The 26,628-nt window shown below is 36.8% G+C and overlaps 1 protein-coding gene across 1 annotated transcript; it reads right to left on the bottom strand.

Moving 5' to 3' along the window:
* Positions 1-2,283: 2,283 nt before the first annotated feature.
* On the bottom strand, positions 2,284-26,369 carry AMTN (amelotin; the record flags this gene model as incomplete). The annotated part of the gene is made up of 8 exons (XM_079919823.1): positions 2,284-2,408; positions 13,243-13,507; positions 16,201-16,227; positions 17,517-17,552; positions 21,015-21,104; positions 22,001-22,066; positions 23,042-23,128; positions 26,316-26,369. The coding sequence occupies 8 exons, from the start codon at positions 26,367-26,369 to the stop codon at positions 2,284-2,286; spliced, it is 750 nt and encodes a 249-aa protein (XP_079775949.1).
* Positions 26,370-26,628: the final 259 nt, after the last annotated feature.

Here is a 26,628-nt window from a genome sequence, read left to right as displayed (position 1 = left end):
ATGGTGATGTGGCATGTGGTGGGACTACTAACAAAAATAGAGGGTGCAAAAAGAGGAACATGAGGGAATATAATTTCATTTTTGAGTATGTTGTGTGTACTATCAACCCTACAATATGCCTCCTATTTGGCTTCTTTAAAACACTTAGAATAATTTGTGAAGGCAAAAAAAAAATTTTAATGTGCATTTTATTATAGTGGCTCAGAGACTGAGATTTGATCAGATATGAGAATGTAAGCTCATAACTTTCAGCAGACTCTTCCAGTAACCACTTGCTTGTCATGGTGCGCAAGCTTCCCTAAGAAAGTTTCTGGAAATTGCACTGGTACAGCAATGCAATCTGGGGAGACATTCCTTTGAAAAGCCCATCAGACTACAATTATAGTGTGTGGGTTAGACAGGGCAATGGAGGGGTTAAATGTTTCACAACTAACTATGAGAAGCTTGCTGACACAAAGTCTGATTTGAACAGAGATTAAAAAAAATACGTCTACAGGTATAATCATACGTGGGTTTTCCCTCTCTGTAATCCCACAACTACATCCCTTGGAGTGGAGGACAATGAGGAGAGACACTGCATTATTAAGCAGTCTTAGATCAGCTGATCAAACACACACAACACCCACAGGAATGTACAAAGCCGTCTTTCAGGTCAGAGACAAGTCCTTCAACCCACAACTCCACGGGGCCCAAGGATTCAGTCATCCTCACCACTTATTCACAGACAAGAGACCCTTCATCTCTCATAGAATTATAGAAGCATAGTTTATGATTCTATGTTGCTTTATACTTTGTAGGAGAAAAAACAAATCTTCCCTTGAACTTATATCTTTTCCATGGCCTTTAGATTCGTTTAATCTAGGGCCCCACACTTTCTTGTCCCAGGTTTCCAGAGCAAGTTGATTCCCCACTGGATGGGGCTCCTGAGGGGGTCTCGTCCCATGGGTGGAGCATCTTCCAGCCGGTCAGACCTTCCACACTGCCAAGATGGACCACATTTTAGCCGGTCTTGCATTTGGTATAATCCCTAAAACCACTCTCTTCCCTTCCTTTATTTACCTTTCTTCTCTACCAAATGCCTCGCCCTCCCCCTGTTGCCCTTGGTGGGCATGTCACAGTGATGGGGAGGGATGAAGGCTAACATACTAAATCATCTCACTGATACAAATTTTCAGGTAGGGAAAAGGAGGAAAAGAGGCTTCCAGTGATAGGAAGTTCCAACGTCACTTCTCCCACAGACAGATCAACAGAGATCATTAAAGATTTCTTACTGTACAAAAATCCCTTTAAAAATTTAGGGAATTAGGTTGTATAAATTATGGTTAATTGATAAAGTAGAACACAATTTAGACATTAAAATTGTTTAAGCAAAATAATGACAGGAGAAAATACTTATGGTATAGAGTTAAGTGGAAAAAGCATGTTACATAACAGTATATATTACTGCGGAATAAGCTCAACTCTGAAAAAAATACATAAAATATGCACAGAAAAACGTGACTAGAAAGTATTTATCAAAGGGTGAAGGTTAGTAACATATGAATGGTGGGATTTGAGTTACTAATTTTCTTTCTTATAATTTTCTGCATTAAAAATTTTTTCTATCTGCTTCTACTTTAAAAAGCAAAGTCGTGGGCTTCCCTGGTGGCGCAGTGGTTGAGGGTCCGCCTGCCGATGCAGGGGACATGGGTTTGTTCCCCGGTCTGGGAAGATCCCACATGCTGCGGAGCAGCTAGGCCCGTGAGCCATGGCCGTTGAGCCTGCGCGTCTGGAGCCTGTGCTCCACAACGGGAGAGGCCACAACAGTGGGAGGCCCACATACCACAAAAAAAAAAAAAAAAAAAAAAGCAGCAAAGTTATAATAATCAGCTGGTGACTGGCTGAAAGTCTCATTATTTGATAAACTGCACCAGCTCCAAAAATAGTGGATATTCTTATAGTCTTGGTATAATAATGTGTTTTACTTTTTAAATGGAAACATGTATACATATTCAAAGTAAGCAGAATAACTTGTGTAATATTTTGAAGTCTAGCATACACATATACAAATATACTCACACACCCTCCATATTAGAGTCTTGTTCAGTTTTTCTTTATTCATGACAAAAGGGGACCATTAACATTTAATTTTTGAGAATTCCAGAAGTATCGTATTTTTAATGAATAATCACTTCTTATTTGATATATGGTGACATGAGGCACCATGTGGGGTTGTTCCTAAATTAACAGAATCAGCAACCAAGCCTCAGTTGAGAACAGGGGTGAGTATCCACACTCCTAGTTTCAGGGGTGAGTATCCACACTCTTAGTTTCGGGGGTGAGTATCCACATCAGGTGTGGGGACTGGCCACTTCGTTGAGCATCATACACCTTTTGATTGTTCATAGATCTTCCCCCTGCCAGAGATACTGTGGAATGGGTTAGGAGTAAAGATCAGGAATGGAAACCTGGTTTTCAGTAACGATAAAGTCATTTGGACTGATTCTTCCTGCTCAAGACAAGTAAAAACTGAATGACACACAAAAATTTTAAAACCATCAAAGAGTTAATCAGATAGTGTAGATTACTAGGCTAAGATCCAGGAGGGGATGGAAATCTAGAGAGAAGAGTCCAGCATTTAGGGCCATTTTTGCGCTGATTCTAGTTGCCAATCTAGAAGAGTTTGTTTAATAGTCTGGCCAGCCTGAAGGGACAGCAGTCAGAGTCCAGGGCCCACCAAAGGTGGGAGCCCTGGACCTGCCATTGATTAGGGACCAGTAAGGGTGAAACAAAAGTGAGTCAGCTGCCCTCGAGGGACTGCTGCCTGTCCTTCTGTTATTTGGAGGGCCCAGAAAAATCTCAAACTCTAAAACTGGATTAGGATGATCCAGGTTGTTATTTCCCTGGGCTCCTGGCAGAAACAAACAAAAATACCCTCTGACACTAATTGTTTCTACAAAAATTTTTAGCAACAAAGTTCGACATATTATCAAAGATAACCTGATTCAATAGGAGGCAAGATCCTATGGGAAGAATGAGAGGAAAACCAGAAAATAGAAAGCAACGGATGGGGAATCAAGATAATTAGAATTATACCTTGCTTTGAAAAAACTAAGACTACATTCAAAGAGATAAAAGCAAGCCTTGAAATCTTTGACAGGCAACAGGAAACTATATAATATGGTGTAGCCGATTTCAAAAAAAGCCAAATATGAATTCTGGAACTGAAAATGTCAATAAACAAAATTAAGAGAACCAATGGAGGGGTTTAACAGCATGTTAGATACATTTGGATAAAGAACTCATGAATTCATAGGTCCAAAGGTTAGAATGTAGGGTGAAAGTAAACATCCTTAGCAATATATATTGACATCCAGGAGGTTGAATTCAAAATATTGAGGATGCTATCTGCAACATGAATCTGTCCACAACACCAGTGGAATTCACCTGGAATCGTAGTGGGAGGGCAGTGTGTTTATCTGCACAGAAAGTGCTCTCATATGTGCTATCTTCCTTCTATGATTTCTAGTCTATGACTTCTCAATTATATTCTCAGTTACATAGGGACACAAATAAAATGTCAGGATTTTTGGGTCCTAAAAATATTTGATAGATTCTGTAAGGGACATATAAGTACAATACTTGTTGAGATGTTCTTATATGTAATGTCTTCTTGCAGTTTAAAGGAAGTTTAATTCAAATTAGCTGTTCTTTTAAATTTTATTCTGAAGTGAATAATTGTTGCAATTATTTGTCCTACGTGTTGGTCTAAGATCTGTCATGACCCATTTCGTATTGGGTATATGGTAACCTGTTTTAGTTTAACATATTTAAAGTTTTAACTATATTAATAATTAAAAGTTCAACTTGTGTTTGCTTAGTCCCCTTGAGTTTCTTGAATGTGGCTTCTTTCATCTTAGAGCTTATATCTTACATCTGCCAGTCAGGTCTGCCAATATTTTACCGGGAGGATAGACCTGTATTTTTATGGCCCTTTAGTGTGACTTCGTTTCCTGGCCTGCAGAGGCCTTCTTACCCAAGGGATACTTAGACAGTTGAAGGAGTTATAGAATTTGGTTTCCTTCTTTCCACACCACTCCCATGGTATTATAAGTCATCAATCACTTATGTATGAATACTTTGCTCATACACTCTCTGATTTTCCTTAAATGTTGTCCTTAATCACCCTTCCTCCTGAATACTTGAGTTCTTACTTGGATTTATGTATAGCTATCATATTTGAGACGTAATTTGTTTTTAGAAGTATCTTGTCCCACAAAAGGGACACTTGCTGCTTTTTCTTTGACTCTAGCTGGTTCATTACTTGTAGTTTTCTTTCTCAGGGCCACTAGGGGGTGATATTTTCTATCTCTTAGTCCTCATTTCTAGCAAACCATATCAATTTGCAAACACTGTGGGCTAATATTTTAAAATACTAACCAGTAATTTTTTGGGTATATTTTAAAAAATTAATAGACTTTAAAAAAATCAGTTTTAGGGCTTCCCTGGTGGCGCAGTGGTTGAGAGTCTGCCTGCCAATGCAGGGGACACGGGTTCGTGCCCTGGTCCGGGAAGATCCCACATGTCACAGAGTGACTGGGCCCGTGAGCCATGGCCGCTGAGCTTGCGTGTCCGGAGCCTGTGCTCTGCAACAGGAGAGACCACAACAGTGAGAGGCCCGTGTACTGCAAAAAAAAAAAAAAAAAACAGTTTTAGGTTTACAGAAAAATTGAGCAGAAAGTACAGAGAATTCCCTTTTATCCCCTTTTTGTCTCCTGCACAGTTAATCTTATTGTTAACAGCTTGCATTAGTGTGGTACGTTTGTCAAAATTGATGATCCAATAATGACACATTTTTATTAACTAAATCCCATAGTTTACATTAGGGTTCACTCTTTATGTTGTATATTATGTGGGTTTTACAAATGTGTAATTATGTGTACCTACCATCTCAGTATCATACACAGTAGTTTCATTGCCCTAAAAATCCTCTGTTTCACCTGTCCATCCCTCCCTTCTCCCAAAACTCTGGCAGCCACTGATCATTTTACTGTCTTCACAGTTTTGTCTTTTCCAAAATGTCATCCAGCTGGAATCATACAGTGTGTATCTAGCAGATTGGCTTCTTTTGCTTAGTAATATGTATTTAAGATTACTTTATGACTTTCTGTGCCTTGCTAGCAGAATAATATTCCACTGTATGTTGTACCACAGTTTGTTTATCCATTGAGCTATTGAAAGACATCTTGTTTGCTTCCAAGTTTAGCAATTATGACTAAAGTTGCTATAAACATTTTTATGCAGATTCTTGTGTGAATGTAAGTTTTCAACTCACTTGGGTAAATACTAAGGAGTGCAATCCTGGATTACGTGGCTAAGGGTATTTTAAGTTGCGTAAGAAACTGCCAAACTGTCTTCCAAAGTAGCTGTACCATTTTGCATTTCTACCAGCAATGGATGAGAGTTCCCGTTGCTCTACATCCTTATCTGCATTTGGTTTTACCAGTGTGTGAATTTTAACCTTTCTAATAGATATTCAGTTGTATCTCATTGTTTATGAATTTACAATTTCATGCTGACATATGATGTTGAGCATTGTTTTCCCATATTCCAAATAATTGCCATCTGTATGGGTTTTTTTTTTGGTGTCTGTTCAGATTTCTTGCCCATTCAAAAAATTGGGTTGCTTGTTTTCTTATTGTTGAATTTTATGAGTCCTTTGTATATTTTGGATACCAGTCCTTTATCAGATATATGTTTTGCTAAGGTTTTCTCCCAGTCTATGGCTTTTAAAAAATTCTCTTACCCTATCTTTGGCAGAGCAGAAAAACTTTAACTTACCATTTTTTCTTTCATGGAGAGTACTTTTGATATTGTATCTAAAGAGTCATCTCCAAATCTAAGGTCATGTAGATATTCTTTCTGTATATTCTAGGGATCTTTATTTTTGCATTTTACATTTAGGTCTATGAGCCATTTTGAGTTAATTTTTGTGAAAGGTGAAAGGTCAATGTCTAGATTCTTTTCTTTCTCTTCATCTTACAATGATTTTATATTATTTTATGATCTGGTCTTTTCTCTAACACTATTGATTAAATTTGATTTTTATTTTTAGTAATTTAGAAAAGTTTCTTTCAACTTTATAACTTGTTATGCAAACCCATGTTCAAACTCCATCTCCACCAAATGCTAGCTCCTGAGTGACCTTGGAAATGTTACTTATACCAAGCTTTAGATTTTCCTGTTGTTAAAATAGGGGTGTTGCTTTTAACCCTGTGGCTCTTCCATTATATTTAGACATGCACTATCCAGTGTGGTAACCACTAGCCAAATGTGGCTATTAAGCACTTGAAATGTGGCTAGTAGTTTAAATTGAGATGCAAATTGAAACACACATCTAGTTCCAAAGATTTAGTAACCAAAAAAGAAAAAAAAGATAATTAATTAATTAATTTATTTTTGGCTGCATTGGGTCTTTGTTGCTGTACGTGTGCTTTCTCTAGTTGTGGCGAGTGGGGGCTACTCTTCATTGCAGTGCACGGGCTTCTCTTTGCTGTTGCTTCTCTTGTTGCAGAGCACAGGCTCTAGGCACGCAGACTTCAGTAGTTGTAGCATGTGGGCTCAGTAGTTGTGGCACATGGGCTTAGTTCCTCCATGGCATGTGGGATCTTCCCAGACCAGGGCTCGAACCCATGTCCCTTACATTGGCAGGTGGATTCTTGACCTCTGCACCACCAGGGAAGCCCCAAGATCATAAATTGTTTGTATTATATGTATGTCCAGGGTATAATATTATATATATATGGTTAAATAAAATATATTATTAAAATTAACTTCACCTACTTCTTTTTACCTTTTCATGTGGCTACTAGAACATTTAAAATTACATATGTGATTCATGTTGTATTTCTATTGGACAGCATTTCTCTCTAGAGTTTGGTATCCATTACCTTACCAAGAGTAAGTTAGAGTTCTATTTTCCAAAAATATTTTGCACTTCTTACATAGAATGCTCTCAGTATATATTATTTCCCTTTGCTTTGTACTACAAGCAGAACTTGTCACCTAGAACATGGGAGGTGTTATTATGAAATTTTTGCTTTATAATAAGGACATAAATAGGATTATTGCAAAAATAACACAAAATACAGAGGAAGAAAGGGCAAATACAACTGGGTAAAAGTGGTGAGGCAGAGACAGATTAATTATAAAGCCAATAAAGTTTAAGTTTAAGCTGCAGGGACTTTCACTCACACAGCCTCCTTCCAGGGCCCTGAGAGTATGTGTTTGTGGGGTCTTATATTTGTAGCTCTTGAAAATGTAAGATAATCACAACCAGTGAAGACATCTGTTTCTCTCCATGTTGACTTTTCTTTCATCATACTTTGTGTCAATGGCATTGGGGTTATCACAGGCATTTTTAAGATCTGCCTCAGAAAGGTTGAATTGGGGAGATATTGAATTTGGGTTTAGTGGGCTATATGTATGTGGCTTGTGAATAAGTTGCCACTTTAGAAATGGCTTCAGGAATAATACTCCTACCCCCTACTGTCTCCAAGTTTCAGTGTTGGGACACCAAAGTGAAAGGCGAAAGTTGGCCTTGCCACATGAACTTGTCTTTTGGTGCTTGGCAGCAGAAGTATGAGTAATGAAAGAGAAAAAATGTCTGTAATGTTTGAAGCCAGAAACTAGTTTGTGTAAAATTCTACCAGACTGTAAAATTGGAAGCAGAGTTTTCAGTTTTCACTGATGCCTCCTTTAAAGGGAAGATCTTTTCTGCCAGGAATATATTTGATATTGCAGCACATGCAATTATACATTTACTATAGCTTTTTTCTTTTTTGGTGGGAATTGAATAAATTAGATTTTATCAGAGTTACTGTGTGTGTAGGGCACAGACTAGCAGTACAATAAGCAACGAGAATGTCTGTGTGTAAAGTCACACACATGTGGTAGATCACTATGCTATTTTCAATATATAACCAGGGAGAGGATTAAAAAATGTGAATGTAACATCATTCAAAGTTATTCTCAAAATTTGGTGAGGATTCTTGGGGGTCCCTGAGATTCTCTTTTTTTTTTTTTTGCAAAGTTTGATAAAATTTTAGTGACTGCATATACTCCTGGAAACATGACCACACTCAAGATACAGATGTTTCCATCACCATAAAAACTTTACCCGAGCAACCGTTGTGTCGATCCTTCCACTGACCCTGGCCCCAGGTGGCCACTGATCTGTTTTCTGTCACTATAACTTCGCATTTTCTAAAATTCCATGTAAATGGACCTGAGATTCTTTTGATAGGTCAGTGAGATAAAACTATTTTCATAATAATATAAAGATTTCAATTTCCTTTGTCATTCTCATTCTATGAAGAATATACAGTAGAATTTTCCAGCAGCTACATATGTGATATTGTGACAGATGAAGATTGAATGCAGAAGCAGATAAGAGAATCCTAACATCTTCTATTAAGTCAGACATGAGAGTTCAAAGATAAAACCATTCTTCTCACTAAATTTTGTTAATTAAATTGAGCATTCTCATCAAATTAAAAAAGTTATTTTTAATTTAAAAATGATGCTATTTGTATTGACATGTAGTTTATGTGTCATTGATATTTTAAAATGAATTAATAACTAAACATTTAATGTTTTGTAGTTTTAATTTCTACCATCAAAAATGTTTTCAGGGCTTCCCTGGTGGTGCAATTGTTGGGAGTCCGCCTGCCGATGCGGGGGATATGGGTTCTTGCCCCAGTCTGGGAAGATCCCACATGTCGTGGAGTGGCTGGGCCCGTGAGCCATGGCTGCTGAGCCTGCGTGTCCGCAGGCTGTGCTCTGCAACGGGAGAGGCCACAACAGTGCAAGGCCCGCGTACCGCATTAAAACAAAAAATGTTTTCAATGATCAAATTCCTATTCCAGTAGGTCCTCATTTAATTTCATTGAAAGCTAAGAATAAGAAACTACCTGAGCTGTAAAAGGCCATTAAAAGGACATTGTCATTCTCAACACCAGCACCAGTATTTGAAATTCTTTGTTTGTTTTGTGTCCTGGAGGTTTTCTATGACATAACACTTTTCCACAGTGAGATCAGTGACAGATGAGACATAAGTCTTTTTTCTGTAATGTGAGAAAAGAGTGACTATAAAAGTAGAGGAAGAAATGTAGTACATGTTCTCAGACAGATCTATCTTAGGAAAGTCCATATGTGGGATGTAAATGTGGAAACTGAGCCCTTAAATCCATCTGTTTGCCTTTAGCCTTGGGAAGTTTTCAGATTCCCCCAAGTGTAGCATACCCAGGAAGACACCTGATCTCAATGGTTTAGCTGGCAATTATATACCTACACTAATAATTAAAGTATATTGAGGAAGACCAGGGAGAAGATGTGGGGCTGGAAGGACAGGTAATTTTAATTGGTTTGAAGGATATTGAAAGTAAACAAAATGAATTTCTACAGTGGTTTGGAGTTTACAGAACACTTTCATGTATTACCTGTTTTGATCATCTTGTTAAACTTGTGGGGTATCTATAACAGGTTTTTGCCCCCATTTTACAGATAAGGAAAATGAGGCTCAGAGAGAATGTTTTTTGATAGAGGGTTACCTAGGAAATCTTTTGATTAGCACTTTTTTTTTTTTTTTTTTTTTTGCGGTACGTGGGCCTCTCACTTTTGTGGCCTCTCCCGTTGCGGAGCACAGGCTCCGGACGCACAGGCCTAGCGGCCATGGCTCACGGGCCCAGCCGCTCCGCGGCATGTGGGATCCTCCTGGACCGGGGCACGAACCCGTGTCCCCTGCATCGGCAGGCGGACTCCCAACCACTGCGCCACCAGGGAAGCCCTGATTAGCACTTTTAATTAGTATCACATGACATTAATGGCAAAGTATTTTTTGAAAATTAAATTCTAATTTACTCTTATTTGGCTATAAAAATCTTAACAATTCATAATATGTTATTCAGCTCTGCAAATTTGAAACACTGTAGCTAATAAATCTTTAACAACTAGTAAAATTTTAACCACCTGAAAAACATAACATGGAATATATTGTGTGGGTATATATTTAGGTTTTTTCCATACTGATGGGGCTGACTCAAATATAATGAGGAATGTTATTAAACCTATTCATATCTTTCCTATGTGGGACCTCTACTGTAGTTTATAGTAATCCCTCCAACTCCCTCCCACTCTGAATGAACTGCAGTGGTCTGGGTTATAAATTTAAATCAGATTAAATTCTACCTTTTAGGTGTGCAGAGCAAGAGTCTCAACTTTAGTGGATACTTTAAAAATTTTTATTTTATTTATTTTTTTAAATTGAAGTATAATTAATTTACAATGTTGTGTTAGTTTCATGTGTATAAAAGTGATTCAGTTATATATATTTGTGTGTATATATACATTCTTTTTCAGATTCTTTTCCATTATAGGTTATTACAAGATATTGAGTATAGTTCCCTGTGCTATATTGTAGGTCCTTGTTGTTTATTTTATATACAGTAGTGTGTATATATTAATTCCACACTCTTAATTTATCTACCCCCCCATTACCCCCTTTGTTAACCATAAGTTTGTATTCTATGTCTGTGAGTCTATTTCTGTTTTGTAAATAAGTTCATTTGTATCATTTTTTAAGATTCCACATATAGGTGATATCATATGATATTTGTCTTTCTCTGACTTACTTCACTTCATATGATAATCTCTAAGTCCATCCATGTTGCTGCAAGTAGCATTATTTCATTCTTTTTTATGGCTGAGTAGTATTCCATTGTATATATATACCACATCTTCTTTATCCATTCATCTGTCGATGTACATTTGGGTTGTTTCCATGTCTTGGCTATTGTAAATATTGCTGCAATGAATGTTGGGGTACATGTATCTTTTCAGATTATAGTTTTCTCTGGATATATGCCCAGGAGTGGGATTGCTGTATCATATGGTAGTTCTATTTTTAGAATTTTAAGGAATCTCCATACTGTTCTCTATAGTGGTTATACCAATTCACCTCCCACCAACAGTGTAGGAGGGCTCCCTTTTCTTCACACCCTGTCCAGCGTTTATTGTTTGTAGACTTTTTGATGATGGCCATTCTGACTTGTGAGAGGTGACACATCATTATAGTTTTGATTTGCATTTCTCTAATAATTAGCAATGTTGAGCATCTTTTCATGTGCTTTTTGGCCACCTGCATATCTTCTTTGGACAACTGTCTATTTAGATCTTTTGCCCATTTTTTTGATTGGGTTATTTGTTTTTTTGATATAGAGCTGTGTGAGCTGTTTGAATATTTTGGAGATTAACTCCTTGTGGGTTGCTTCATTTGCAAATATTTTCTCTTATTCTGTGGGTTTTCTTTTCGTTTTGTTTATGGTTTCCTTTGTACAAAAGTTTTAAAGTTTAATTAGGTCTCATTTGTTTATTTTTGTTTTTATTTTCATTATTCTAGGAGGTGGATCCAAAAAGATATTGCTGCAATATATGTCAAAGAGTGTTCTGACTATGTTTTCCTCTAAGAGTTTTATAGTATCCAGTCTTACATTTAGGTCTTTAATCCATCCATTTTGTATTTATTTTTATATATAGTGTTAGAGAATGTTCTAATTTCATTCTTTTACATGTAGCTGTCCAGTTTTCCCAGCACCACTTATTGAAGGACTTGTCTTTCTCCATTGTATATTCTTGTCTCTTTTGTCATAGATTAATTGACCATAGGTTCATGGGTTGATTTCTGGGCTTTCTATCCTGTTCCATTGATCTGTATGTCTGTTTTTGTGCCAGTACCATGCTGTTTTGATTACTGTAGCTTTGTAGTATAGTCTGAAGTCAGGGAACATGATTCCTCGAGCTCTTTAGCAGGTATTTTATCAATTTCATTTCTTACTCAGGCATACCAAATTAACGATTAAATGCCATAATCACTAGCTCTGTGTATAAGCAGCTTGAGGACAGACAATATGAATTATAATTCTTGACTTCCACTGCATATTTTAGATGCATATGTAATTTGCTTTTAATTTGAATATTAAAAATTAAATTTGTGGCTCTTATGGGATAGAGTGGGTCATAAGGTAATTGTGAGGAAATTAGAACTCTTCTTACACAGCTGGATGTCCACTCCCATGACTGCAGCATTGTCTGCTTCCAAAGAAAGTCTAGACCAAGAGTACCATCTAAGTATCCTGAAGTAATGGAGTTTCTGAAATTGTCCAACTTTCTTTCACCCGCAAAGAAGAAAAAGAGTCAGTTTCAAAATACATTTTAATATACATATCTTCTGGGTCTAAGGTGGCATAATGTTATATTTTAAAGATAAATTTATCCATTTAATTAGTATTCTTTGTCAGAAGTCAGTATTCCCCAGGAGTGTATATCTTCTGAAATTTCAAGAAAAAATTTTTAGGTAAACTAAGAATTAATTTCTTCTGATACACTCCAGTATGTGTCAGTCTATTCCATAATATGATCAATGAAAATGATTCTTATGGATCACCACATTTGAGGTGGCTTAGTTGAAAAAATTTGAGACAGCTTACTAAATTCCTGGAAGAAAAAAAGACACTTTTTAAATGTAGGTAAAGGCATATTGAATTCAAACATGTTTTACTTGAGATCAAAATTTCTTTTTTTGGAGCAAGAGTATCAATAGCAAATCATTCTTTTGTCCATTTGGATATTTGGAACATGTGGGTCTGGACATCCTCATAGGTTAAATGATTATCTCTGTCTGTTGGTACTAGAAGAGCTGATTTTTGCAACATTTCTTAAGTCCCATCTGAGGGGAGTGGCACATGGGTTCATGCATTGCACTAATTCTAGTCTATTGCTAGTGGCAGCTTGCAACCTTCTGAAGCCTCAGAATCTTCCCTATGTTAGGAAGGTTCTGAGGCTCATCCATGCTTAGTGAGTGGAAAAGAGTATCTTGATTGATTAACTGTGTCCTGTGTGTGTTTGAAGGGTGCAGGGGGGATGGGAAATGGAGAACACTGTCTGTTTCCAAATATTTCCAGCTCCGACCTAACATGGAAAGTAAATTATGCCAGCAATTAAATGTCTTCTTTCTGGATAGATCCAATAGGGTTGGTAGCCCAGTAAAAATACTCCCTCACATTGCTGTAATCAAATGTGAGTGAGTAAGGGGGCTCCCTGATATTACTGGGATCTGTATTTGTCAAGGCAAGACAAAGAACTCCTCTCTCACTCTGCAGATGACTTTCACGGCCCTGGGGCACTTTCCTGGCTTGGAGAACTTACCTTTTGGTGACCCTGTGGTGGTTTCCTCAGTGGTCTGTATGCCCCTTTGGATGCCTACAGGGGTGGTCTCTGCAAAGTCGTCATCTGTGCCACTGGTAGTTGGGAAGGGGCCCTCTGAGTTTCCCCGGATGGCAGGATTTGCTCCTGCTTGTCCTGCAGGAAGGATTCCATTCTGGACATCTGGAGTAGCCTGACTGGTGGGCAGGATGGCTCCGGGAAACAAGGGATGGAAGATAAATCCTGTTAAGATTTGGGGGGTCGCTGGCTGGAATGAGAGAAGGAAATAGAAAACAAAGTCAAAGGAACACAGTTAAAAGGTGGTCAACCAGCTTTTTCTTCCTTGAGGGCAGCAAGTTTTGGTAGGATTTACAGATGGAGAGGGTAGAGTCAGAAAAAACAGTAAAGATCGAGCGTTCCTCAGAGGAAATCCCTCCCTCTCCCAAGCCAAGCCTGATGCTGTTTTCATTACTGGGATTCCTTGCTGTGCTTCATTTTCCTCAGAAAGGGAAAGCCAGAATCAAGCCAGTCACAGGAAGAGGAATAATGCATCATTTGTTCATATCAGGAATAATGCATCATTTGTTCATTTGTTCATATCAGTCACAGGAAGAGGAATAATGCATCATTTGTTCATCATTTGAGGTAGAACTAAGGGAGAAAATCCATACAATTACAGGGGGCTGCATTTCTGTTGTTGACCTAAAGCATCATCTCTCCTTTGCCCATATTTCTTTTTAGAGTAATTTAAGAGACTAAAAGTTAATGGAAAAATTAGTTCAAGTAGATTAATCAATTCTTATCTCATGGTTTTCACCCCTTCAAGTTTCTTTTGATGTATTTTTCAAAGGCATTGGAATATTCAGTCAGAAACGTTTCTTTTGGCAATTCAGCCACTGGTGTATTCCTTGAGGTTACTCAGTGGGTCTTCTCTCTTTTGGGCAGTCAGTGATTTGCCCACTGGTAATGAATGTTGTTGCTACTTACACTTGTTGTTGTTGTTTTTCCCCTGGGAATAAATTACTGTGAAAAGTTCTTCCTAAGAAGTAATAATTTGAAATCAGCTGGTTTTGGAGAGAGTTCAGGCAAGAACCAGTTCTCTGGGACCTCTCAGTTCTGACAGCATTCTCACAGAATAAAAAGCATTGAGAATTCAAAATTAAGATACAGGTCCGTTTCTTTGAGTGTGGATCTCAATTGTTAGTTTGCATAAGCACCATCTGGAAGGCAGAAATACGCATTTTTAACCAGCTCTCCAAGTTGTCCTGGTTTGATGGTCCAGGACTGATGTTTGGAAAACACTGTCTTAGATTTATGAGGTATTGGAACCAGAATTAGACTTATGCTGAGTGAGAGATAGGAGTAGAGTACAGAAAATTTCAAATTGGGAGTTGGGACTTTCATACATTTGAAATAAAGAAAGTGGCTTCCCTGGTGGCGCAGTGGTTAAGAACCTGCCTGCCAATGCAGGGGACACAGGTTCAAGCTCTGGTCCAGGAAGATCCCACATGCTGCGGAGAAACTAAGCCCATGCACCACAATTACTGAGCTTGCTCTCTAGAGTCCTCAAGCCACAACTACTGAGCCCACGTGCCACAACTACTGAAGCCCGTGTGCCTAGAGTCCATGCGCTGCAACAACAGAAGCCACCACAATGAGAAGCCCACGCATCGCAACGAAGGGTAGCCCCCACTCGCCATAACTAGAGAAAGCCCGTGCAGCAACGAAGACCCAATGCAGCTAAATAAATAAATAAATAAAATAAAGGTGAGTGGTGCCCATCATTAAAAAATAAGGCAAAAATAATAGACTATAAATTACCAGTGCACTATATATACTAAAGGTAAATATTTGTTCATAAAACGTGTGTGTGTGTGTTAGTTACATAAAAAATATAGCTATTACTGTGAGTTTCACCAAGAAAAGAAAAAAAAAGAAAAAGAAAACCATTTTTCTATCCACTAGTATAGTGGATAGAAAAATGGTTTTCAATCTGGATTTACTTTTATTTTTTTGACCTTCGGACCTAATTTGCTTAAGCTTTCCGAGTCTCAGCTTCTTTTTATATAAAGTTGGTATCTCTACTCTACTTTGTAATCTGGTGAGGATTAAAGGCAACACATGTAAAAAAATCTCTATTTTGTAATCTGGTGAGGATTAAAGGCAACACATGTAAAAAAATCTACTAAGGTGCCTGTTTTATAGAATTGGGTCAATAACTGGTTGATATGGGTATTCATGTATCAGTGTTGGCAAAACATCCCTGTTACTTGATTTTATTTATGGACAGTCTAGGCAAATCCCTACCTTTTTAATAATAGAGGTTTAAAAACTGTCTTCCCAGATATTGCCTCAACTCTTTACTTCAGTGTCATGTTTAGATACCATATTAATTCAAATAATTTTTCTCTGAAAATGACTTATGCGGAAATGCATAGAAATGCCTAGTAATGGTACTATGAGTTTTATTTAGGGTCAGCCCTCTAGTTATTCGTATGTATAGAGAAGAGTTCATTCATCACCATAAGATGCTAGAAAAATAATAAATTTTTCTATAAACATTAAACATCTAAGTCAAAAAATTAATCCTTCCTGCGCTAAATATCAATATGTATATTATTCTAAATCTGCATGCATTTCAGTAACTTACAATCCTACATTTTAATCAATACAAAGTTTAAAACTATGAATTGGCTTTCTGGATAGAACTGAATCTGACATCAATATGTGGAAAACAAAAGCTAAGTCAAATTAATGGGGACAAGTAGCTGGAGAAGGATGATGAAATCCCCAGCTAGACAAAAGCTAACCTAATGTGAGGACCTATAAAAGTGTTCAGTTTATGATAGTATGCACCAGATTTAGGGGTTGTGGTCAAAAGTGGCTATATGACGATAGAAAACAACATTGTGGTAGCAGTGAAAGGAATTTGAAATACTAGTAATTAATTTTTCTTTTTACCAATTCCTCTGAGCTTAGGATAGCACCCTAAAAAGAAAATAACACAAGTTATTAGACAGATTTTTAATATATTTGAGGCAAGGTTTAATATATTTGAGGCAATATATATATTATAATAACTTAAAAACTTAAAATAGTTATAAATATTATAAAGAGATATGTGTTTATTTTCAACAATAATTTAAACTGCCTTTGTGATTTGTATCACAAAACTCAAGTTTGCACATGACATTGAACTACTAACGTTTATTATTTGAGTGATGGGAGGTCTTCTGCATTACAGAAGTTACATGTTTTCTATAATTAGGTAATAGATACACATGAGGGGAGACTTGGAAGATGCAGAAAGCAATAAAAAAAATCCCATCATGCAGAATGTGATATTTTTTCTTGCAGATGTTTTTCAAACATTTCTTTTTTACATACTAGAAGTCATGTAATTTTTACAACGTGTCTTACCTTTTCTGTTAATACTACACAGCAATCATTTAACCACATTACCAACAAATTTTAATAAATATAATTTTGAATGGTCACAAAGTATTTGATTTTATGTTGTACAGTTTACGTAATAATTTTCCTTTTGTTTAAATGTAGGTTGCACCTAATATTCTTCTCTACCATAAAATTATTTTGATGAATTTATTTGTAAATAAACCTTAGCTGTATTTCAGATTATTTCCTTGGAATGTGTTCCCATATGTGGAATTAAGAGTTAATATGAATTTTATACTTGATTCTGCTTTTAGAAGTAAAAGCTGCCATCTGATGTTCATATTTGATCTTGGGTCTTGGTAATTTTATCAGTGATCTCAAGAATTACCTTTCACAAAGGAAAATAGAGAGAGAGGAAAGTGTGTCATTTTTAGGGAAAAGATATATAGTTAATAAATAAATTTGAGATAAAAATCCCCCAAATCATTAATTATTAGATCAGCCCATTAATTTAATATTTTCTTAACAGTGTGGTTTAAAGGATTGACTGGTTGCTTCATCTGTGACATTTACTAACTGTGTGATTGTAAATAAATAACTAACTGTAAGTATTGCCAGTTACTCATCTTTACATTAGAAATAAAAGTATTGTCTATAAAAGGTTGTTTTGAAAATTAGATGAGATAGTACATATTAAATAAAAAGTACTAGAACAGTGCCTGGCACATAGTAAGTGCTCAATAATTATTCTTGTTATTATCAGTGTCCATACAGTGCAAAGTAAATAGGAAACTTGGCAACTATCTGGTGAATTGAGATAGGATGAAATATTTCACACTAAGATGATTTAAAATAAAAATCATTTTACAAAATAATCCTACCTGGGCTCCAAGGTGTGCTACAATAACTGGTAACACCTGAAAAAAGAGTGAGAGACATAGGAAAAAATATACTAAAAGGTAAGTTCTGGTAGTGATATAAATATTGAGACTTTTAAAAAGCATACAATATTTACTGAATAGATATTTGTTTAATGTATCATCTATGATCATATATATGGACTCACAGAGCAGGACGGGAATTGGAACTCATCCAGTTTGTAAAAAGATTAGACCCAGAGATTTAGAAACCAGTCCAAAGCAGCACATGTAAAAGGTAGAAGTTAGTAAATTGGATGAACAAAAAATAACTTTGATTTCAAGCTATCCCAAACCTAAAATTATTCCAAGCAATCATGTTGATAAAATCCATGTGTTTCTTTTATATGACATCTCAGAAGATATATTAAAACATGTAATGGATATTTTAAAATATCACGATTTCTTGAAGCATGTGTACTTAGTCTCATAATTGTTGCCTGGATATTTTGATATTAAAATAGAACACTGGAAGGAAATTTTGGTTGATATTGTTCAACAACGCTCATCCTAACAGAGTTCTTAGAGCTAAGTGAGAAATACCACACTGGTCACTGATAACTGCGTACATGTTATGGATTTGTAGTTGGAAAGATCTGGGTGAGGTGTTGGTGTGCTCTAGCACTCTAAGAACTAACCATGGGGTCTGTCAGAAAGAACTAGGGTTTTAAGGTTTATTTTTATTTCTATAGAAACTCATAGAGTGTCACAAAAGTTATCAAAATGGGACTTTTAATATTCCAGACCTAAAAGATTTGAAAGTCTTATAAAAAGACTCTTAACTTTATTATTTCTCAAGAAGTTTGTACAGTAACACCCATAATGCCAAAAGGTAAAAAGTACACACATTTAAGAAAAAGCCTTACTCTCTGTCAGATCCCTGGCTACTGACCAAAAGCAACTCATCTTCAGGGTGGCAATGGAAAAGTGGATTGAAGGGAAGGGACACAGGATTTGGGAGAAAACAAAATTGAAATTTCTTCTTTAAAGGCAAATTGGAAGGAAAAGAAAGATACAAAAGGAAACCACAAATGTCTAAGTAAAAAATGTATTGTAAGAATTAAGTAATGTAGCACCAATGTAACAAGGAGAAAAAGTGTTAGTTTTCGACAGAGATATTGTTTGAAATAATAATAGCTAACATGTATTGAATGAGTACCATGTATAGGCACTGTTCTAAATGTTTTATGTAGATTTACTCATTTAATCCTAACAGCTCTAGTGGTAGATTCTAATTAATCTCTATTCTATATGATGAAGAAAGGGAGTCACAGAGGATTAGGTAACTTGGCCACATAGGCAGTAAGTGGAGAGCTGGGATTTGACCAGAAGTTTTGGCATTCTAGAGTTCACTCTTAGCCACTCTGGCCTGCCTTAGATAAATGAACGCTGTGGGCAGCTGCCCAGGTTTCTGGCAGGGATGTAAGGTCCTCTACATAGGGAGAGACAGGGTCGGAGGGACTGGGGCTGCGCAGGAGAAGGCATGTGTGGGGACCCTTGGTGGTGGCATAGCCTAGAGACATCGAAGAATCCCCACAGAGAACGAGGATTGATTTATATTATTGCATGTTGGGGAGTGTGGAATGTCGAACCGTCTCTACTGAATCTTTAGTAACATCTACAGTGCCCACATATGCCTTTGACTCCGGTGGATATATTCTTTGGTGGATATGAAGATGTACTAAGCCTGACTTCCAGGTTAGAGCAGGCCAGCAATTGAAACTGAACCTGGGCAATTGGCAGATGGATTACACCAGGGTCATGTAGTAAAGGGATTCTCATTTTATTTGCTACTCTCTCTAGTCTTTTTCTGAGGATGACTTTTATTATTAAGATATAAATAAGCAGCAGATACTTTGAGTGAAGGCTCTAATATATCTGTAAGGAATAAGTAATGACTGATAGACAGGTATACACATCAATATTAAAAAAAGAAATGTAAAAATTAGTTATATTACATATTTTTACAAATATGAATAAATGAAGCAGTATAGTTTCTTGTGTTGTTATTTGGGACAAAAGGCACAGAAAAAAGTATTAGTTGCATATGATATAGAATTAAATTAAGCAGCTTAAAATAATTTTGTAAATTAAACTCAGTTTTGATTATAATTACTAATTAACATAAGCTTGCTACTATAAGTTGGACGTGTCCATAGTGGTAGGAAGATGGTTAGGGTATAGTCATGCTTCATTATTTGGGAATGTGTATTAAAATTCTTACAGTTTTGAATATCTTTGGACCCACAAATTCTATTCCTAAGAACTGGTCTTAAAGAAATAATCACTGAAGTGGTCAAAGACTTAGTCAAAGGATGTTCACTGTAGAATTGTTTATAGCAGCAAAAATTTTGGGAAAAAACCCAATGTTTTCAATATGATGGAATACTAGCAATCATTTAAAACAATGTTATAAGTGATTCACAATGTCATAAGTGAATATTCAAAATATAGGAAAGACTATTCAAAATGTATTAAGTGAAAAAATTAGATTATAGAACATCAGCTATAGTAAGAACATATTGTCTTTAAAAAGTGTACTTATATGCATAGAAAAAGAGTGGAAGGACATAACCTAGAATGTTGACAGTGTTTAATTCTGGTTGGTAGGCTTATGAATTTTATTTTTTCTTTTTCCTTATCTGTGTTTTCTAAATTCTCTATAGTTAACATATACTATGTATGTAATAATCAAGAAAGCTTCTACAAAAAATTAGACCATTACGTGGGAATGATAGGGGCTGAGGTCATGTGTTAGGGAGAATTAGTTAACAGTAACCAATTTAGTCATAAAGGGATCATTATATATTTCTTTAGAGTAATTTAACTATTTAGAGAAGTTCCAAGAAGACAAAATTTGGACTTTGCAGTTAAAATGCAAACACTTTGGAAAGAGGTGATGTCCTAAGTATGTCATTTATATCTTCATGTGAGGGTTTTTTGGGGGGTTTTCCTGAAAGCAAATAACGATGGCAGGAGAGAAGGAACAAGAGAACCCTTGGGGACTCGAGAGGAGTCATGAAAAAAGCACACAAAAAGGATGAGATTAGATTTGCTGGAAATAGACTTTATCCATCTCTTATTTTTTCTTTGGAATGATTTTGGTCACCCAGAAGGTCTTCAATAGAAACAGAGCAAGCTGGAGAAGAATCCTGATACCTCTCAATCCCCCCGTTTATTCTTTACTTCTCGATCTTCCCCAACTCTTCATATTTCCTGTTACCTATTACAAATGTATTCTAGAGAGGTTATGGGGCAGCATGCTATTTTCTTGGTGTGTTCTCATGGGATTTCAGCAAGAACCAAATTGCCAAAGACTGCTTTAAATTTAGTAGGACATCCCTCTGCAAATTATCAGGGTAGAACTTTAAAGAACCTTGAAAATATTCTTTCTTCCCCTTTTGGCTTTCACCTGAGGGAAAATGCTCCCCATTGTTAAATTTAGTAGGTCTTTGAACTCACTTGTGGTTGCAGCTGCTGCTGTACCTTCAATCCCCCCAGGGTCAGTGGGAGGGTCTGGGTACCAGGTGCCATCCCTGCAGCAGGATTTAGCTGTAGGGCAACGAGGAAGATTTTCATTGTGTTGTTTCAGTTCAAACATCCAGGACCCGAATTCATATTTAATAAATGTAAAAGGGAGGATTAGCTATGCAAATATATAGTATACTACACTGCATTTGGAATTAGATATAGAAATGAAGTGCAAAGACTTGTTTAATCTACTAGTACAACAATCAAGTCCAGGACTAATTTTCTCATATTAAGTTTTTCTTTGGCATTTAACCCATTCTCCTGAGGATTACTTAAGTGATTCTATATTTGCCTTCCCTTTTTGGCTGCAACAGCAAGGGTTCCTGGAATTTTTCTGATGACTTTCTTATGAAGGACTGAGTTCCTTCATAGGTATCCCCATGAAAATTGTGAGGCTCAGAATAAAATATCTAGTCTGAATATGGTCTAGTACTATATTTAAATCAGACCAGTGGAAAAAATCCATTTTAAGCAGGAAAGAAACATTATCTTATCCCCCAAACAGATTAAACTATACAGATATTCTATGAAAAGAATGTAGATATTTCTACCCCTTCTTGTTTGCTCTTGTTTTTGGGGCAATGAGAGCAGTCATAGTGTTTGTGTGGGTATGTGGATGTTGTATGGGCATGAGGAAGATGTGTCAGAGGAATGGGGAGGGGAGCTCGGAGAGGAGGTGAGAAGAACTAAAGAAGTAAAGACTTAAGAATTAGATTAATTCCTTTAGAGATTCTCTTGCTAAGAAAATTTTCTAATGATGTATTGAATAGCATTGAACTCTCTTTGACTTTCCTCTGTCACTACAATGAATATGTGTGCATGTGTACATCTATGGATACACACACACACATACCCTCCACATTAGGTATTATTTTTATTTAACAATGGATATTAAAATGATAAAAAAGAGTACTTACCAGTTGCAGGTCTGACCCCAGTGTGAGCATCTGTGTCAATGGAATTAGACTTAAAGAAGGGAAGACCTGCAGGGCATTGAAATTGATGTGTGAGACAAGAGGTTGTCTGGTTTTACAGTGCTGTCAGTGGAGGATATCCTCAAGTAACCTATACTCCAGTCACAGGTGGATTTACCACGAAGGTAAAGCTTCAGGGCCTCTCACTAACATTGCCCCCTTCCGTGGCCCTAGGAGGCACACTAGCGATGTGTCAAGTTTAAGGTATTTATCAGCTTAAAAATATGTAATTTACTCTTATTTCTTATCTAATTATAAATTATTCACGTTAGTAACTAATTTTACATATCTAACTTTGTATTATTTTTCAAAGAAGGTCCCCAGAGCTTCTAGTTCCTTAAGGAGGGAGGTCAGCTACTGACATGAGTATTGTATAATGTCCATAGACCAAAAAGAGAACTTTAGACTGGTATTATTGTACTATTTCACAAAGTCTAGACATAGGTAAGGAGAGGTCCTTTTGAACAGAGCAAGGGTGGGAAGAAGCGGGTGTGTAGCCAGGAGACCATGCAGTTTTCATATGTATTTAAATATGTTTCAAAGACAGATTTTACAGTAACACATCAGCTCATCAGCAACAATGAAATTTAAGAAAACCACGAGGAAATCTGCAATTATTTTTATAGATTACTTCTTAATCCCTGCTAGTTCTGGCAAATGCCATACATGATTAAGTCACAGTACTTCAAGGGCATAGATGACCAAGCTGTTTCAATAGGTGTAGCTATTGCTTTTCAGAGTTTACTAGATTTGGTTGCTAAACCAAATTATTATTCAGACAAAAGGAAAAAGAATGAAGATGTGTTGCTTTTCTTGCTCAAAGTTTTGAAAACAAGTATTTTCTTGTTTTTATTTTCCCCCAAATAAAGCTTTTCACTCTGTTGCTCAGTCATGAGACTTTGGCTGAATCTTGATTTTAAATCCACTAGTCTTAACATGTTTCCTTTGCTGGTCTGTATATGTTCCCCATTGTAGGACTCTTACCTGATTTGGCTGTTGTTGGTTTAGCAGTGTTGCCTGACCTGGAACCAGCTTTGTTGGAGGAACTACCAAAGCAGGGTTGAGCTGCATCTGTGATAACAAATTTTTGCAGAAACAGGGTTGTGTTTGAGGTTTTGCATCCATTTATTTCCAGGAGGTAACAAGTTGACCCAAATGCAAAAACATCTGTCTTTAGCCTCTGTGGGTTTTGGAGCAGTTTTAACTCCGTGGAACATTTTGTGCATGACAGGAGATGGAATTGTGGAGCAGAAAAGTGCCAGACCAGGAGGGGTGCTCTGGGGAGGGACAGAGGGTGAGATAGGGCACATGGATTTCTGGAGGTAGGTCCTAGGTTCCCATTTCTTTTCTGAAAGTGCTTTCCTCATTTTCCAGGACATGAAATATATAGTCCACACCTTAGCTCTATACACATTTGTTTTTTCCCAAAGCTTGAAGGTAAGCTGCCATGATTTCTACTGCATTTTCACAAAGCTTCCTAATTTTACCTCGTGCCTGAAAAGTCACTTCCTGTAATGGAAATTCTGTCCCCTTCCTGGCCAGGGTATTTTCCTAGTGTATTGAGAATAACTGAATTTTAGGGGTAAAAATCTCCTTGAATTCATATGATCTAGTTGTATTGTTTTATAGAAGAGGGAAGTGAGAAGCAGTGTCAGCTGCCAAGGTGATATTTTGAGTTGCAGAGCCTGTACTAGGATCCCTGCAAGTGCTTTTAGTCCTTGAAGAAATGAATCCTTCTATTTGTTTTTCTTTGTATTCCATCTGCATTCAGGTGGAAGCTCTCTGGCCAGGTTGACTCTGGTTGGCATTTGCTCCTGGCTGCATCCCCAAGGGCAGTGTGCTGTGGGCCCCCCAGCACTGCATTAACCCTTGGATCACTTGGATATATCCTGGAGCTACTAATGACTCTTGATTTCACTTCAGTCTTTTTTCTCAGTTGTAAGAGGTAAGATTGGTACTATCTGTCCTTAGGGGTCCCTTTAAGCCTTAAGATTATGTAAGTATAAATTCTGCAAATGTGTTTTCATCCACTACAATCCACTGTCAGCATGGCAGTCAGAGGGATCCTTTTAAAACAACAGTCTGGTGTGTTTACGTCTTTGTTCAATCCGTGGCTTGACTTCTTTTTCAGCCAGGGACAATACAATGGCCTAAAATGCCCTCAGGCCCTGGGCCCCCAGTGCCTCTCTGACCTTCCATCCTACCTGATTTTCTCTTGTTCACTCTCCTACTGTTATTTAGGCTACTTGCTGTCTCTGGGACACTCAAGTCTGCTTCTTGCCTCAGAGCCTCATCTCCACCTGTTCCCTCTGTCTGGAATGCTTTTTCCCCCATCGTTGGCTCACTTTATCACCAGCTTCATGTTGTTGCTCGAGCTCACCTTCTTTTTGAGGCCTAGCCTGACTATTCTTCTGAGTATGCAACCTGTCGCATCTCCAGTATGTACCCTAGTCCAAAACTTTTGATTTACTGAAAACAATTGCTAGGCTGCTTTAAGTGTTCGATTCATTTTATATACCTTTATGATAATTCAATAAATTCATGTACAAATCATTTTTAAAAACCTTGTCTATGTGTCCTGAGTTTTATTTAATAAATACCAATACTATACCTAATAGACATTTTAATGTTACTTCCCACATTCCCTGCACCACTGTTTCTAACTGCGCTCCCAATCTGCATTAACCTGCACAGCACTCCTCAATCTGCTTTGAATGATAGCTGTGCTCCAGGAAAGTTTTATTTGTCTTGGGTCTTTACAAATTTTATAGTAATTTAAATTCACTAGAGACACCTTATTTAGAAGAACCTTTTGACAAACTTCTTCGGTGAAGCGCAAAATCCATGTTTTACAAAGAATTTAACTTCCTAATTTACCTTGTTTAAACATCACATTTTTGTAGACAACTTCTTTAAAGGACACATGTATATTTGTTTTTGTTTTTGTTTTTGCGGTACATGGGCCTCTCACTGTTGTGACCTCTCCCGTTGCGGAGCACAGGCTCCGGATGTGCAGGCTCAGCGGCCATGGCTCACAGGCCTAGCCGCTCCGCGGCATATGGGATCTTCCTGGACTGGGGCACGAACCCGTGTCCCCTGCATCGACGGGGGACTCTCAACGACTGCACCACCAGGGAAGCCCGACAAATGTATATTTGCAATGAAATAAGAAGGAGGATGGTTATTCATGTTTTGTTCCATCCCCTTCCCCCAAGATCACCCTGTTCAGGTCCTTCATAGAACTAATCATGGTTATAATTTATAATTTAACATTAAAAATATTTTTTAGTATCTATAGCCCTTGTAAACACCATGAAGGATCATGCCTTTTTTTCTTACCATTGTATCTTCAGCAACTAGCACAATATATGGTATACAGAGAGTTTTCAGTAAATATTTGCTGATTGTATGGATGAGTAAGGAAGTGTTAAGTGAGCTTGAGGCCTAACTGAGAATTATTTCTTTTTGTTCTGCTAATTCATAGTAAATATTTAAAAATTTTTTCTTATTGTCCACACTGAAGCATCTCAAACAAAGGGAAATTCACTTAGAGACCCAAACCACCCATATTATGTCTATAAAATATTGAAGGACAGTTGGAATACACGTTTGAATACTAGTGCTCTTTTTTGTTCAAAAAACTGTTATATATGAACAGGTTTTGTGATGAAATGTTCTAAGTAAAAAATATTGACTGCTTTCTAATATTCCCTTACTATTGCATGATTTGGTAGACATTTTACAGTTTATACAATCTAGATGTTTCATGCTTCCAATTAGAAAAATCAGAATGTTTTAGTTTACATCTTTGGTCATGACAAAATAATTAGTTGGCAAGAAAATCTTAACTTCTTTTTGGAAGTAGAATCATTATCCACTTTGAGCAGACATAATCTAAAGCATTCCTTTTTCTCCTAATTTCTACCCTATTTCTCTGCCAAAAATAATCAAAATTAATTTATTATTCAAAATAAATCAAATAATCAATAATTTATTATTCAAAAATAAATCAAAATAATAATAAAAATTAATTTATTATAAAATTAATCCACTCAATCCACGATAGATTGGATGTATTTTAACAATGTAAGTACATTGAAATATGCAGTAACACTTCATTAGTTTATCATCTTTCAACTTTGAAAATAAAAACAGGAAACTAAAGGAATGGGTCACGAAGCAGTTTTAGCAGAGGGCAAGGAGAGAGAGAGATGCAGCTCAGGCTGGTTGGTTCATAAAATATACATTTTTCACTTACTGGTAATGATAGAGTTGATCCTAGAAGACAAAACAGGAGAATCGTAGCCTTCATGTTCAAATTACTACCTGAAACAACAAAATAGTGTTATTCTTTCACTCTATTTTTTTCTTTTTGAGACAAGGTGGTACTTGAAAAAAAAGAATGCTCTATTTGAAACATAGTCATTTCTGTTACCTTTTTCTTCACTAGGCAAAATGTACAGGTGAGACAATATGCAAAGTCCAGTTGATTTCTCTAGTTTCTATGATGAAAAATTTTACCCTTTCATGAGCTGTGAGTTTGTAGTAGGAATTTAAACTTGACTCCAGGA

The sequence above is a fragment of the Stenella coeruleoalba genome (genome assembly GCF_951394435.1).
Source record: "Stenella coeruleoalba genome assembly, chromosome: 4".
Taxonomy (NCBI): domain Eukaryota; kingdom Metazoa; phylum Chordata; class Mammalia; order Artiodactyla; family Delphinidae; genus Stenella; species Stenella coeruleoalba.
The sequence above is the reverse complement of the archived record's forward strand: the minus strand, read 5'-3'. Positions and strand labels throughout refer to the sequence as shown.